General features: G+C 67.9%; 1 protein-coding gene across 1 annotated transcript in view; it reads right to left on the bottom strand.

Moving 5' to 3' along the window:
* The window catches only part of ARHGAP4 (Rho GTPase activating protein 4), a 26,700-nt gene that overhangs the window by 7,801 nt on the left and 4,838 nt on the right, over positions 1–14,061 (bottom strand). Inside the window, 5 exon segments of the mRNA XM_075071311.1 lie at positions 7,085–7,153; positions 7,499–7,589; positions 7,931–8,116; positions 8,438–8,539; positions 8,660–8,885. Of these exon segments, the coding sequence (XP_074927412.1) occupies positions 7,085–7,153; positions 7,499–7,589; positions 7,931–8,116; positions 8,438–8,539; positions 8,660–8,885 (674 nt within the window).

Below are 14,061 nucleotides of genomic sequence, written 5' to 3'. Positions count from 1 at the left end.
AGCCTGGAGACCGAGGAGTGGGGCCGGGGGTGGGGGCTGCCAGGGACACAGCTGGGGTGTTGATCTGGTGACTGACCCCCCAGGGGCCCAACGCACCCGCCCTCCCCGGCCGGGCCCCCCCGCAGCTCAGCTCCAGTGTCCCCCCCACCGCAGACATTGGCGCAGCCTCACAAGAGAAACTGAGGCACAACGGTGCAAAACACGACTCATGTCCAGCGTGACCAGTGGGAAAGCCGCAATTTCACAAAAGGCACGCCTCACGCCCCATGGCCGCTGATGCAAGATTTGGGAGCTGGCGCTTGGCTTCCCACCCTCCAACCCGCACCCCCGTGTCCCCCCAGGTGAACAAGACGCTGGCAGGCGACCTGAGCAGCTTCCGGGAGCTGCTGGGGGCCGAGGAGCCCGAGGAGCTGGAGGCCTTCGGGGGCCTGGGCTCGCCGAGTCACCTGCGGGGGGCCCGGCGCGAGGGCGCGGTGGGGCCAAGAGGACGGGCCAGCACGCTGGAGACAAGAGACCTTTCTACCTCACGGTATGGCCGCCGCCGACCGGCATGTGACCCTCCCGGCGCCCCCAATCCCCGACCGCGCCCCCCGCTCACCCACGGTGCCCCGCGGCCCTCAACCTGCAGCGTCGCCACAGTGCCCCTCCTCTCCACCTGCACGCCCACCAGCACTGTTGCAGCATCGACCCGCAGCCCCCGGTCGCCACCCCCGGTGCACCCCCAGCCGCGAGACCTGCCGGCCCCCAGCACTGCGGCACTGACCCACAGCCCACACCCCCCTGCGCCCCTCACCCCCGCCTGAGCTACATGCGCCCCGCAGGCCCGACCTGTGGCCCTCCGTGGGCCTCATGCCTGCTCCCCCTCAGAAGCTGAAGCTGTCCTGACCCGACGGTCATCGGGAGCATCGGCAAGTAGCAGCTGGAAGCTGAGCGCGGGCGAGAGCCATCCGGGGGTGAGTACGGTAAAACCGACTGGGGTGCCCAGGTCCGGCGTTAACTGCCCGACGGATCGGTGTCAGAACACCCATTTGGGACTTCTCACCTGACATGCTGAGCCCCCCTCGTAGCCCGTTTTCCCTGCCAGCGTAGGGATTTCCATGGCCGTCATTAGCCCAAAGCGGTGTTACCCCCAAAGTTACCTGCCTCGCACCCAGACCCCCCGCTCCAATGGCCCAACACCCACCATGTCTGTCCCACTCGGTATATAGCGTACAGGCGAACTCGTCCCCTCGCCCAACACTTGAGTGTGAGGGCTGCCCTTGGCTGTGCTCTCCGGGGCTTCACTCCGCTGGGCTTTTTGCCGCGGAGCAAGGATATAGTGGTTGTGAGAGGAACTATGGGAGAACCGGAGGATTCTGGTGGTTCATAATAACAAAACAAGGGTAATCACCGCCTCTGGAGCCTGAGGACATTTAAGAATGTTACAGCGAAATCCCCACCACCGCACCCCCGAGCTGTTCCAGGACTTCGTGCACAGCCTGACTCATCCCGTTCTGGGCTCGCCGGTGACAGCAACTGCGGCCCAGCTGGTGGTACTGGACGGTTCCCGCTTGTTCTGTCCCCCGCCCCTTTACAGCTTTGAGGCCACGGCGGGAATTCTTTCGACCTCTGCCCCAGCCCCCCCGCGAAAAACCCCCAGGTCGCCAGGCGGACGGCCCCCCCGTCATCCCTATTCAAGCACTGCCCCCGGGCCCCAGAGTTCTAGTTCGACATCCGAGCCGCTATGTTACACGTGCGACGACCCCCGTCCCTTCGCACCATTGGTGCACCGCCCCAGTTCTAGCTCAGATCCCCGAGCGCCACGGTTAACGTGCACCGACCCCCTTCACACCTGCACGTTGTGCCCTAAGTTCTAGTCAGACCCCGAGTGGCTTGTTAACACGTTGCGACGGACCCTTTCCGCACCATTGCACAGGCCCGGGAGTTCTTTATTGCAGACCCCAGGTTGCTACGTTACAACAGCAATCCCCCTTCACTACCTGTGCTTCAGGCCCCGATTCTAGTTCAGACCCTGAGCGCAACGTTTACCCATGCACAACACCCCCCTTTGCCCATTGCTACTGGGCTACTGGGTCTGCTCAAACCTCAAATGTGCGTGTGACTTTACACGTGCGATGACCCCTTTGCACCATTGCACCAGCGCCCGATTCTAGTTCGACCCGCGAGCCGCTACGTTTGACACTCATGACGCCCCCTTTTGCACATTCAGCACTCGGCCCGGAGTTCTACAGTTCAGACTCCGACGCCGTCTACGTTTACACTTCAAATGACGACCCCCTTTGCACCATGCACCGGGCCCTGTTCTCGCTCAGACCCCAGTGGAGTCGCCGCGTTTTACACGCCACGATGCCCCCCCTTTGCACCATTGCACTGGGCCCGAGTTCTAGCTCAGACCCTCGTAAGCTCTAGGCTCACGTCGTTCCATGCCCACGGATCGCCCCCTTTGCACATTGCACCGAGGCCTTGAGTTCTAGCCTCAGACCCCGGTGCTACGTTTACATGGCGCGACACTATCCCCTCACCCGCTGTGCTGCATGAGCTTCCTACACTGCCTTAACGAGGGACCTTTTCCATGGAGCAACCTCCCAGTCACCCTCGTATTCACTCGTTAAGATTTTCACTCGTCACATTCTGCCTCTTGCTTTCTCTGCAGCAGGTGCTGCTGAGGATGGAGAGGAACTCGTGAGGGGGGCTGTGGGGTGAGATGGGGGTTGGGAGGGCTCTAGGTGTCCCCAGTCCCGTCCCCTTTGGCAATGGGGTGAGGTGGGGGTCTGGCAGAGCTGGGGATGGCCCCTGCAATCCCCACCTCAGTGTCTGAATGTGTCCCCCTCCCCACAGGGCCCTTCGCGCGCCTCGCTCCCCCGCGTCCACGGCCGCGTTCGGCCTCCCTTCCCCACCACCGAGAGCTGTGAGGAGTTTGTGATGGTACAGCCCCCCACTTACTGCTCCCCCTCCTCCCCCCAGCCTCTCGCTCTGCATCCCCCCCCCCCCCACCGCTTGGCTCAGTCCGCAGCTTCCCCAGGCCCCCGTTGGTTCTCTGTTGAGGGCGGGGGGTGTCGTCGCTGCCCCCAGCGCTGTGCCAGGAGTGCCCTCTTGCGCCTCTTCTTGAGAGCCGAAGGGGGTCCTCGGGGGTGTGGGAGGGGTGGGTCCCAGTGTACCCCGGCCCTTCCCCCCCATGGGGCAGAGGCTGGGGAGCGCATGGGTCTGATCTCCCACCCCCCCCCCACAGCAATCTGGCCAGGCCATCCGCTGTGGTGGAGGCTGCGTCCGCTTTCTCAGCCTGCACGGTAAGGCCTGGTCTCTCCTCCCCCCCCGTCCGGACACACTGGTGCCTTGGGCTGCCCGCCCAGCCAGGTTCTCCGCCGCAGTCTCCAGCACGAAGGGATCTCCGTGTACCCGGCTCGCACGATGCGGGTGACTGAATCTCGGAGGGCTCGAGAGAGGTATGGGGGGGGCTGGGCGGGGCCTGTGCTGGGGGAGACGGGGAGCTGCCACCTCACCACGGCTCCCCCAAGGTGAGCGACCCGCTGTCGGGAGGCTCCTATCCCCGGGACCTGGACTCGGTCGCTGGGGTCTGAAGCTCGTTTTTCGGGGGCTTTGCAGAAGCCTGATTTCGCGCGATGTTTTCCGGAGCTGCTGCCACGGGCCCGTGAGTCCCCCCCCCGTCCCCACCCTCCCCGGCCTTGGGCTGCTCTTTTGCCCCCCAGCCTGATCCCCCGCTCCCCCCAGACTGGAGGCCCCATCGACGGGCATCTCCCACCTCGCGCCCTCCTGGGCCACTTCCCGGGACCCGTGGTCGTCTTCCTGGATATCTCTTCGCCTTCCTCAACCAGTGAGTGGCTGCGGGCGGGGGTTGATCGGTGGGTTGCCATGGGCAGGGCTCAGCCAGAGATGCTGTGGGGCAGGGGGGCTGGTGCTGGGGGAGGAGTGGGAGTGACTTGGGTGGGCCGTGGGGTGGGTGGAGGCCTGGGGCGGCAGGGTACCTCGGGGTGGGCATGCGGGGCAGGGCCGTGGGGAGTGACTCCAGGAAGCCCCGGTGGGGATAGGCGGTCTGGCCGTGGGGGGGCAGCCGTGGGGTGATCGGGGGCGCGTGGGGGGACCGTGTGGGGTGACGAGATGGGGGAGGCGTGGGGGGACGGGGACGAGGCCGCGGGGGATGACTGGTCGGCGCCGTGGAGGGCGGCCGGTGGGTGGGGCCTACGGGGTGACTCTGGGGGCACGTGGGGCCGGGGCCATTGGGCGGGGCCGGGGGGCGACTCAGGGGCGCCGTGGGGGGCCGGGCATGGGCGGGGCCGCGGGGGGCGACTCGGTGGGCGCTGTGGCGGGCGGGCCGTGGGGGCGACTCGGGGCATCCGTGGGGGCGGGCCGCGGGGGTGACTCGGGGGAGCCGTGGCAGCGGGGCGCAGGGGCACTCGGGGCACCATGGGGGGCGGGGCCGTGGGGCGGGGCCGCGGGGTGCGACTCGGGGCCCGTTGGCAGGGGGTCAGCGTGTCCCGCCCCCCCATGCGTGTCCAGACACAGCGAGGAGAACGATGAGACTCCCTACATCTGGCCGTCTGCTTCGGCCCCGCTGGCGGCCCCCCCCGGCCTCGGACCCGTCTCCACCCAGCGCATGCCAAGAGGAGTTGAGGCCTGATCCTGCACCCGTTAAGAGACACGCGAAGCTCTCCGCCCCCCGGCGCCCCTGCCGGCCCCTCTAACGAGTGGAGCGCGGCCCGCCCCACGGGACAGGTGGAGTGGAGGGCCTTCCCGGGGTCGGGGCCTGATGGGGGCAGGGGCTGATCTCCCCCTCTCGCCCGCGGGACGGCTGTCCCGGACCCCGCAGCTTGGGGAGAGCGAGGGGGGCGGGCCCCCCCGAGCATCGGCCAGCGAGGACGTGAGGTGGCCCTGGGGGGTGGGCGAAGGAGGTCCCTTCCCCCCTCGATCTTTGCCATTGGAGAAGAGTCCCACCCTGTGGGGTTGGTCGCCACCAACCTCCCTCAATGGGCCCCACTGTCTGCACACGGGGGGTCAGCATTGAGGGCGGCCTAGGATGTGGGCGGTCTGGGGGGTGCAGGTGGGTGGGGGTTGGAGGGCTCTGAGGAGGGGAGACGTAAGGGGGCTGGGGGGAGGGAGTGGAGGCTTCCGTGGGAGGTGGCGGGGGCTCTGGCGTGAGAACGGAGGCCCCTTTGGGGCAGGGGGCCTCTGGCCGGAGGGGGAGCCCTCGGGGGTGAAGGGTTGGACGTCTAGTGGCAGGGGCAGGGGGTATGTGGCGGAGGGGGGCTCCGGTCGGTGAGGTTGTGGGGCTTCTAGTGGCAGGGGGAGGGGGGTTCTGGCAGAAGGGAGCGCGGGGTGCGGGTGGGGGGCTCAGGGCGGGGGTTGGGGCTCTGGTGTGGTCTGACGTGTCCCGCCCCAGACCAGAGGGCCCCCGAGGCTGTGGCCCAGTTTCTCCTGACGAGGGCGCTCAAGCCAGAGCTCTCGTCCAGCGGCGCGACCGGATCCGGCTGCTGGCCAAGCGTCCCAGACTAGTGGCGGCGGGAGACTGGGGGGCCACAGTGTCCAGTGCCCCAAGTAGCATCGCACCTGATCCCCGTGAGGTGGGCAGGGGTGGGGCGGGGGCTGGGCGGGGAACAGCCCCCTAACAAGTCACCTGTCCCAGCGCCGATGAAAAGCCAGCATCGCCGGACCTTCGGGGTCGGACGGAGACGCCGTCCCCCGCTGAGCGACACCAGAGTCAATTCAAGCAGGTTAGGGGGGGCCCTGGTACCTGGTCCACTGCCCCCACCCTGAGGGTTCCCGGTACGCGGTTCCCCTGCCCCCAGGGGATCCAGATACCCTGCCCTGGGGGTCCCTGGATAACTGTGCTCTTGCCCCCAGGGTCCCGTCTACCCTATCTAAGCATCTTTCCCAAATCTGGACCTTAGCGTCCAGAAATCTGGGTGCTGCATGAACCTCAAGCTTAATTATCAGCTTGGATCTTATCTCGCTGCCACCAGACAGGAATTACAGCGCCTGCCTCGCTCTGGTCCCCCAAACTTTCCCTGAAGGGACCCCAAGACTCAGAGACTCTGAGTCTCACAACAAAGGGAAATAACCCACTTCCCTTCCCCCTCTCTCTCTCCCACCAGACTTTCCTCTGGGCTAACCTGGAGTGACTGATGCAATCTCTTTACATCACAAACAAGAACCTGTCCCTCTCTTCACAAAAGAGACAACCTCAATACAAGGAAACAGAAATGATTCTCTCTCTTCCCCCAGTCCACCAATTCCGGTGCTGCGAGAGCTTCACCCTCCGTAGATCTAACACACAGAGAATTCCCTCCCCTTGTTCCTAAGCACTGCCCCAGATCTGAACTAGAACTCGGGGCCTGGTGCAATGGTGCAAAGGGGGGTCATCGCACGTGTAAACGTAGCACTTGAGGTCTGAGCTAGAACCCAGAGCCCAGTGCAATGGTGCAAAGGGGGGTCGTTGTGCATGTAAACGTAGCGCTCAGGGTCTGAACTAGAATTCGGGGCCTGACGCAATGGTGTGAAGGGGGGATTGCGTGTGTAAACGTAGCACTTGGGGTCTGAACTAGAACTCGGGGCCTGGTGCAATGGTGCGAAGGGGTCGTCGCACGTGTAAACATAGCACTCGGGGTCTGAGCTAGAACTCAGGGCACAGTGCAATGGTGTGAAGGGGGGTCGTTGCACGTGTAAACGTGGCGCTCGGGATCTGAGCTAGAACTTGGGGGCTGGTGCAATGGTGCGAAGGGGGGGTCGTCGCACGTGTAAACATAGCGCTCGGAGTCTGAACTAGAACTCGGGGCCCGGTGCAATGGTGCGAAGGGGGGGGCCTGTCCCCTGGACCTGGGGCTTTTCCGGGGCGGGTGGGGCAGAGGGCTAAAGGATTCCCGCCGTGGGCCAAAGCTGTAAGGGGGGGGGACAGAACAAGCGGGGAACCCCCAGGTACCCCCAAGCTGGGCCGAGTGCTGTCCCGGGGAGGCCCAGACGAGGATGAGTCTAGGCTGTGCACGAAGCTCCTTGGAACAGCTCGGGGTGGGGGTGGGGGATTTTCTCTGTAACAAGTTTCTTAAATGTCTCAGGCTCCGAGTCGGTGACTTACCTTGTTCTTGGTTATTACTGAAACCACCAGAATCCTCCTGGTTCTCCTCCATCAAATCCCTTTTCTCCGCTGGCAAACCCAGCGTGAGTGAATCGCCCCGGGAGCCAGCAGCCGGGCCCCTCCCTCAGTGTTGGGGGGGACGAGTTCGCCTGTACAAGCTTTATACCGAGTGGGACAGACAGGTGGGGTTTGGGGCCATTGGGAGCTGGGGGTCTGGGTGCTGGAGGCAGGTAACTTTGGGGTTAACACCTGCAGCTTTGGGGCCACGGCCGGGAATCCCCGGCTGGCAGGGAAAACGGGCTCAGAGGGGGGCTCAGCATGTCAGGTGAGAGTCCCAAGGGGGTTCTGACACCGACTCCGTCGGGCAGAGTTAACGCCCAGACACCTGGGCACCCCCCCCGGCCCGGTACTCACCCCCGGATGGGCCTCGCCCAGCGTCACTCCAGCCTTCGACTGTAACTTTGCCCCGATGCTCCGTCGTGGTCGGGTAGGACAGCTTCAGCTTCTGGAGGGGGGGAGCAGGCAGTGAGGCGCACGGAGGGGCCACAGGTCGGGGCCGCGGGGCGCCATGAGGCTGCAGGTCGGGGGTGAGGGGCGCCAGGGGGTGGGTGTGGGCTGTGGGTCAGTGCCGCAGGGTGCTGTGGGGCCGCAGGTCGCGGCTGCGGGGCACCGTGGGGTGGGCGGGGGCTGCGGGTCGATGCTGCAGGGTGCTGTGGGGCTGCAGGTGGAGAGTGAGGGGCACTGTGGGGCTGCAGGTTGGGGCCGCGGGGCACCGTGGGGTGAGCGGGGGCTGCAGGTCGGGGATGAGGGGCGCCGGGGAGGGTCACATGCCGGGGGGGGCCATACCGTGAGGTAGAAGGTCTCTGTCTCCAGGTGCTGGGCCCGTCTCTTGGCCCCACCGCGCCCCTCGGCGCCGGCCCCCCGCAGTGACTCGGACGAGCCCAGGCCCCCGAAGGCCTCCAGCTCCTCGGGCTCCTCGGCCCCCAGCAGCTCCCGGAAGCTGCTCAGCGTCGCCTGCAGCGTCTTGTTCACCTGGGGGGACACGGGGGGGTGCGTGAGGGTGGGAAGCCCAGCGCCAGCTCCCAGAATCCTTTGCATCAGCGGCCATGGGCGTGAGCGGCCTTCTTGTGAAATGCGGCTTTTCCCCTGGTCACGCTGGACATGAGTCTGTTTTGCACCGTGTGTGCCTCAGTTTCTCTGTGGGCTGCGCCAATGTCTGGGTGGGGGGGACACTGGACTGAGCTGGGGGGGGCCCGGCCGGAGGAGGGGCGGGTGGTTGGGCCCCTGGCAGGGGTCAGTCACCAGATCAACACCCCAGCTGTGTCCCTGGCAGCCCCCCACCCCCGGCCCCACCTCCTCGGTCTCCAGGCTCAGGTCCTTCAGCCGCGACTCGATGTCCTGCCACTGCAGCAGCAGCTCCGGGCGCAGGGACCCCACGGCCTGGACCTCTGCCACCTGCGGGGGCAAAGCGGGGGCCATGCAGGCGGGCAGGCGGCTGTCCCCATCCCGCGCACAACTACCCTCCCCGCCCCCCTTCATCCCCTCCCCGATACCTCCCCCCAGATCCCCTCTCACCTCGTCGCCCTCATGGGGGTGGTACTCGAAGCGCGGGGGGGGGCAGTATGCGGCCGGGTTGGCCTCCATCAGCCGGGCCTTGTCCCCAGGGGGGTCCAGGGCAAGCACGGCCCCCTCCAGCGCTCCCAGCCCCTCCTGCCAGGAGCTCTGGGCCCGGCCCTCGGCCGCCAGGTACGTCCGCAACAGGCGGCCCAGGGACAGATGGAATCCAAGGTCCGAGCACTGCGGGGAGAGACACCCCTGAACCCCTGCTGGGCGCCCCCCAAGGCCGGCCCAGCCCCCCGCCGGCGCCCCTCAGTCCCAACCCGCAGCCCCTGAGCCCGCCCTGCCCCTCAGCGCCCCTCACTCCCGACCCACAGCCCCCCCAAGCCCAGCCCTGCCCCTCAGCGCCCCTCACTCCCGACCCGCAGCCCCCGAGCCCAGCCCTGCCCCTCAGCGCCCCTCACTCCCGACCCGCAGCCCCGGTCCTGCACGAGGGTCAAGGCGGGAGCCCCCTGGAATGGGTTTTGGGCCCAGTGGTGTAGGGGCGGCGAGCTGGAAAATGTGGTTTTGGGACCTTAAGATTAGCCGCGCGCTGTAATGGGGTTTATGGCGTCCCCTGTGAGATAGGCGTGTACCCAGAGTTGCGGGAAGCTTGCGGGCGGCCCCCTAGGGACTAGGGAGAGGCCCCTTGAGGCCAAAATTCGGGGTCTTTCTGGGGCCCCCTAACGGTTAAGGGACCTCGGAATCTGTGCGAGTTTCGTCTCGCGTCGCCCGATACCTTCCCCCGCAGATCCCTCTCACCTCGTCGCCCCCTACGATGGGGTGGTACCGACTATTTGCGCGGGGGCCTGTGGGCAGGTATGTTTAAGGGGTTCTGGATGGGGCGGGGTGTTGGGACCCGGGTTGGCCTCCATCAGCCGGGCCTGGTCCAGGGGTCCAGGGCAAAGCACGGCCCTCTCCAAGGGTCGGCTCCTCCAGCCCGGCCGCGCGTGGGCCCAGGAGCCTTCTGAGGGTGGACACCAGGCCTACCGGCCGGTGTCTGCAGGGGTGACCTACCTCCGCAAAACAGGCGGCCCAGGGACAGGATGGTATATTCCAAGGTCCGGAGCAACTGCGGGGAGAGACACCCGTGCAAACCCTTGGACTGGGCGCCCCAGCGAAGGTCTCGGCTCGCGAGCGCGCCCCGCCCTGGTCGTGTCCCCTCAAGGTCGCGAACACCGCAGCCCCTGAGGCCCGCCCTGTTGGACCCCTCAGGCTGCCCCTGCACTCCCGGACATCACATGTGCCGCCGCGCCAAGCCCCAGCCCGCCGGGCCCTCAGCAACCCTCACTTCCCGGGGAGACGCCATGGATCTTTTGGGTCTCGGCGAGGCAGGCGCCCGCCGGAGTTCCCAGTCCCTGCCCAGCATCAGGCGCCCCTCGCCTCCGCCGCGAGAGGCCCTCGAGCCCCCGCCCCTAGCGCCCCTCGACCTGGTCCGACCACAATCAGCGCCTGAGGGTCTCCAGCTTGCTCGCGGCGTACAGCTGCCTCTTAGGGGGTTCACTCCACCTGACGGGTCCGCTAGGATGGCCGCGCGCCCTCTGAGCCCGAGCCCGGCCCCTACAGGCGGCCCTCACTCCCGGACCCTACAGCACCTCCCAAGTCCCACAGCACCTGCCCTGCAGCAGCCCCTCCACTCCGTAGCGGACACTGCACCCCCCCGAGCCGCGGAGCTCTGCTCCTCAGCGCCCCTCACCGCCGAGCCCCGACCCACCCTGCCACAGCCCACCCACTCCCGCGAGCCCCCAGCCCCGCCCTGCCCATCGGCGCCCCTCACCTCCCGACCCGCAACCCACTGAGCCCGACCCTGCCACCTCAGCGCCCACTCCACTCCCCGACCCGCAGCCGCCCCCGAGCCCAGCCCTGCCCCTCAGCGCCCACGTCCTGACGCCGCCCCCCCGAGCCCAGCCCTGCCCCGTCGGCGCCCCTCACTCCCGACCGCAGCCCCTAGCCCCGCCCTGGCCCTCAGACGCCCCTCGACTCCACCGACCCGCAGCCCTGAGCCCGCCCTGCCCGTCGGCGACCCTCACTCCCGCCGACCCACAGCCCCCTGAGCCAGCCCTGCCCTCAGTGCCCCGCTCACTCCTGACCCGAGCCCCCACAGAGCCCAGCCCTGCCCCTCGCGCCCTCACATAGCAGTTCCAGACCCGCAAGCCGCGCCTCCCTCAGCGCCACTCACTCTCCCGACACCGCAGCCCCTGATCAGCCCTCACCTCAGCGCCATCCTCACTCCCGACCCACAGCCCCCCCGAGCTCAGGCCCTGCCCCTCCAGCGCCCCTCACTCCCGACCCGCAACTGGCCCAGCCCTGCCCCTCAGCGCCCCTCACTCCCGACCCGCAGCCCTGAGCCCGCCTGCCCCTCAGCGCCCCTCACCCCGAACCCGCAGCCCCTGAGCCCGCCCTGCCCCTCAGCGCCCCTCACATCCCGACCCGCAGCCCCTGAGCCCGCCCCTGCCCCCAGCGCCTCTCACTCCCGACCCGCAGCCCCCCGAGCCCAGCCCTGCCCCCAGCACCCCTCACTCCCGACCCGCAGCCCCTGAGCCCGGCCTGCCCACCGCATCAGCGTCCCTCACTCACCCCGACCCCGGAGCCCTGGCCCTGCCCCCCCCGGCCCGCCAGCGCCCTCACCTCCGACCCTGCAGCCCCTGGGCCCACCCTGCCCCTCAGCGCCCCTCACTCCTGACCCAGCCACCCCGAGCCCAGCCCCTGCCCCCAGCGCCCCTCACTCCCGACCGGCAGCCCCCGCCCCCCCCACGCATCAGGCGCCCATCACTCCCGACCCGCACAGCCGAGCCGCCCTGCCCGCCGGCGCCCCTCACTCCCCGACCCCCCCGCAGCCCGGCCCTGCCCTGCGCCTCCGCCCAGCCGGCGCCCCTCACTCCTGACTCCCGCAGCCTCCCGGCCCTGCCGCCGCCGCCATCACCGCCCCTCGCCTCCCTGCCCCAACCGGAGCCCTCACTCACCAGACCTGCAGCCTCCCGAGCCTGCCCTGCCCCGTTACAGCAGCCACTCACATCCTGACCCGACGCAGTCCCCCGACCTCGCCCCACCCCATCAGCGCCACCTCACTCCCGACCAAGCCCTGAGCCCAGCCCTAGCCCTCAGCGCCCCAGTGACCCCGAACCCCCACGCAGCGCCCCTGAAGCCCAGCCACTGCCCCATCAGCGCCGCCTCACTCCATCCAACACCCGGAGCCCCGCCCTGTCCCCAGCCCAATCGCCGCCCTATGTCACTCCCAAGCACCGACAGCCCCGCTAGCCTAGGAGCCTGGGTCCCATGCAAACGCCCATTGTGCATGGTCTGTGAGCTGCCCGGGACGCCTGGTCCCAACGCCCAATGCTGCAGGCTGGGAGCTTGCCCCGGACCGGTGTGGTCCCACGTAGTCGAGAGATAGTCGGAGACGTCCGCCAGGTAAGTAGGTTGCTGACAACGCATGGTGCTCTCCATATGCTATGTATATAATCTTCACGGCCGTCGTGCACTTCAACTGTGCGGCCAGGAACCGGGCCTGGCGCTGGGGTGGGGGGAGAGACCCGTCAGCTGGGGGACAGACCAAACCCCCCTGCACCCCAAACCAACAGAAGCCAACAACCGCCGCCCCACCTTCCCTGAACCGCCTACCCCAGCCTCTCCCCACAACCTCGAGCTCTAACCTTCTCGCCCACCAGTCCGCTCCCTGCCCCCTTGCGAAAGGGAGGCGCGTTCGCAAACACTCTTGTCCTGTCCCGCCCGCACCCGGACTCGGGGGGCTGCCGGCTCCCCCTCTTTTCCTCCTGCACGCTCGGATCAATCCCGCAGTTTGTTCTCCTGCCGCTATGGGTTCTCGCGCTCTGGCCCGTGGTTCTGGGCTGGCTCTCCCGCGTCGGTGGCGTCTGGTAGGTTTTAGATCCTGCGGGGGTTGGGGGGGGTTCAGTGGGGGAGCTTCGGAGAACCTCGCCGCACGCCCCGTCCCGGCTCTGGGTTCGGCACTCACCAATCTCTGCAGCTCAGAAATCAATCGTCAGCAGCTCGTCCTGCATCTGCGCTGGCTCGAGGTCCTCGGCTCTGGGGGCAGGGGGGGCAGCGTTAGAATGGGGGGGCCCAGATATTACCCCAATTAATCCTCCCTTCCCACACTGACCCCGCTGCACCCAGGGCATGGGACAGAACCCAGGAACCCGTGGGAGAGAGCGAACCGCGTCCTGCCTGGAGGGAAGGGACCCAGGTGTCCGAGGCGGGGGGAGCAGGGCCTGGGGGGGAGGGGAAAGGGACCCAGGAGTTCGGAGAAGAGGGCCTGGGGGAGGGGAATGGACCCGGGAGTCGGGGCAGGGGGAGCAGGGCCTGGAGGGAGGGGGGGAAGGGACCCGGGAAGTCCGGGGCAGGGGGAGCAGGGCCTGCGGGTGGGAGGGGGGACCGGGAGGACGGGGCAGAGGGAGCAGGGCCTGGGGGGGAGGGGGGGGGACCGCAGGGAGAAGGTACGGGCAGGGGTGCAGAGGGCTGGGGGAAGGAGGGAGTGGGATCCGGTGGGAGATCGGGGCAGCGGGGAGCATGCGGGCCTGGGGGATGGGGACGGGACCGGGAGTGCCGAGGCTGAGGGCCGTGGGTTTTGAGAGGGGTAAAATGACCCGGAGTCCGGGCAGGGCGGACAGGGCCGTGGTTGGTAGGGGGGGGAAAGGGACCCAGGGGCAGTCCGGGGCAGGGGGGAGAGAAGGGCCGTGGGATGGGAGATTCCTATGGGGAGTCGGCGCCGCATGGGGTGTTAACGGCAGGGACCAGCTCCACCTTCTGACCAGGCCGCCCCAGACATCGTGAGCCTGGCTCAGGTACACTTGTGGTTTGCTGTGACGAAGGCGGTCCTGCTAGTAAATATCGCTCAGGGCCCCATGCGCGTCGGCTGGCCTGCGGGTCATGAGATTCCGCAGCTAAAGCTTCCAGCACGGCAGCGGAGGTCGTTTGGGGTGCCGGGTCCGTGACGCTCACTACGCGGTGGTGAGATGGGACGGAGGAGACAGCGGGTCTTGCCCGTAAGCACTCCCAACCCAACAGTAGTCTACCCGGTGGCCCTCACTCCGCGTTGGATGACGCGGCACAGTTTACCCCCAGAAGGGGCCGCTCACTCATTGTTCCCGGAGCGCATGCGCGAGGACACCTCGGGCGGTGTTTGTGCGCGGGCTACCATGCGGATGCTTAGCAGCGTGACCGGCGCAAGACCCCTGGCCCTGGTGTTCTCGGGTGGGCCGGCGCTCTCACTTCGCGCGACGGCCGCAGGACCTCCCCGGGGCGCCCGCGTCACCTCGCGCGACAACGCAGCCGCTGGCCCTGTCCCGTGCTCTTGGATGTTTTCGTGTGCCTTCACACCGACCCGCAGCCCCCAGCACTACCCGGCACTCTCAAAGGAACGG

The sequence above is a fragment of the Chelonoidis abingdonii genome, chromosome 11, assembly GCF_003597395.2.
Source record: "Chelonoidis abingdonii isolate Lonesome George chromosome 11, CheloAbing_2.0, whole genome shotgun sequence".
Taxonomy (NCBI): domain Eukaryota; kingdom Metazoa; phylum Chordata; order Testudines; family Testudinidae; genus Chelonoidis; species Chelonoidis abingdonii.
Note: the sequence above shows the minus strand (reverse complement) of the source record. Positions and strands in the feature narration are given on the sequence as shown.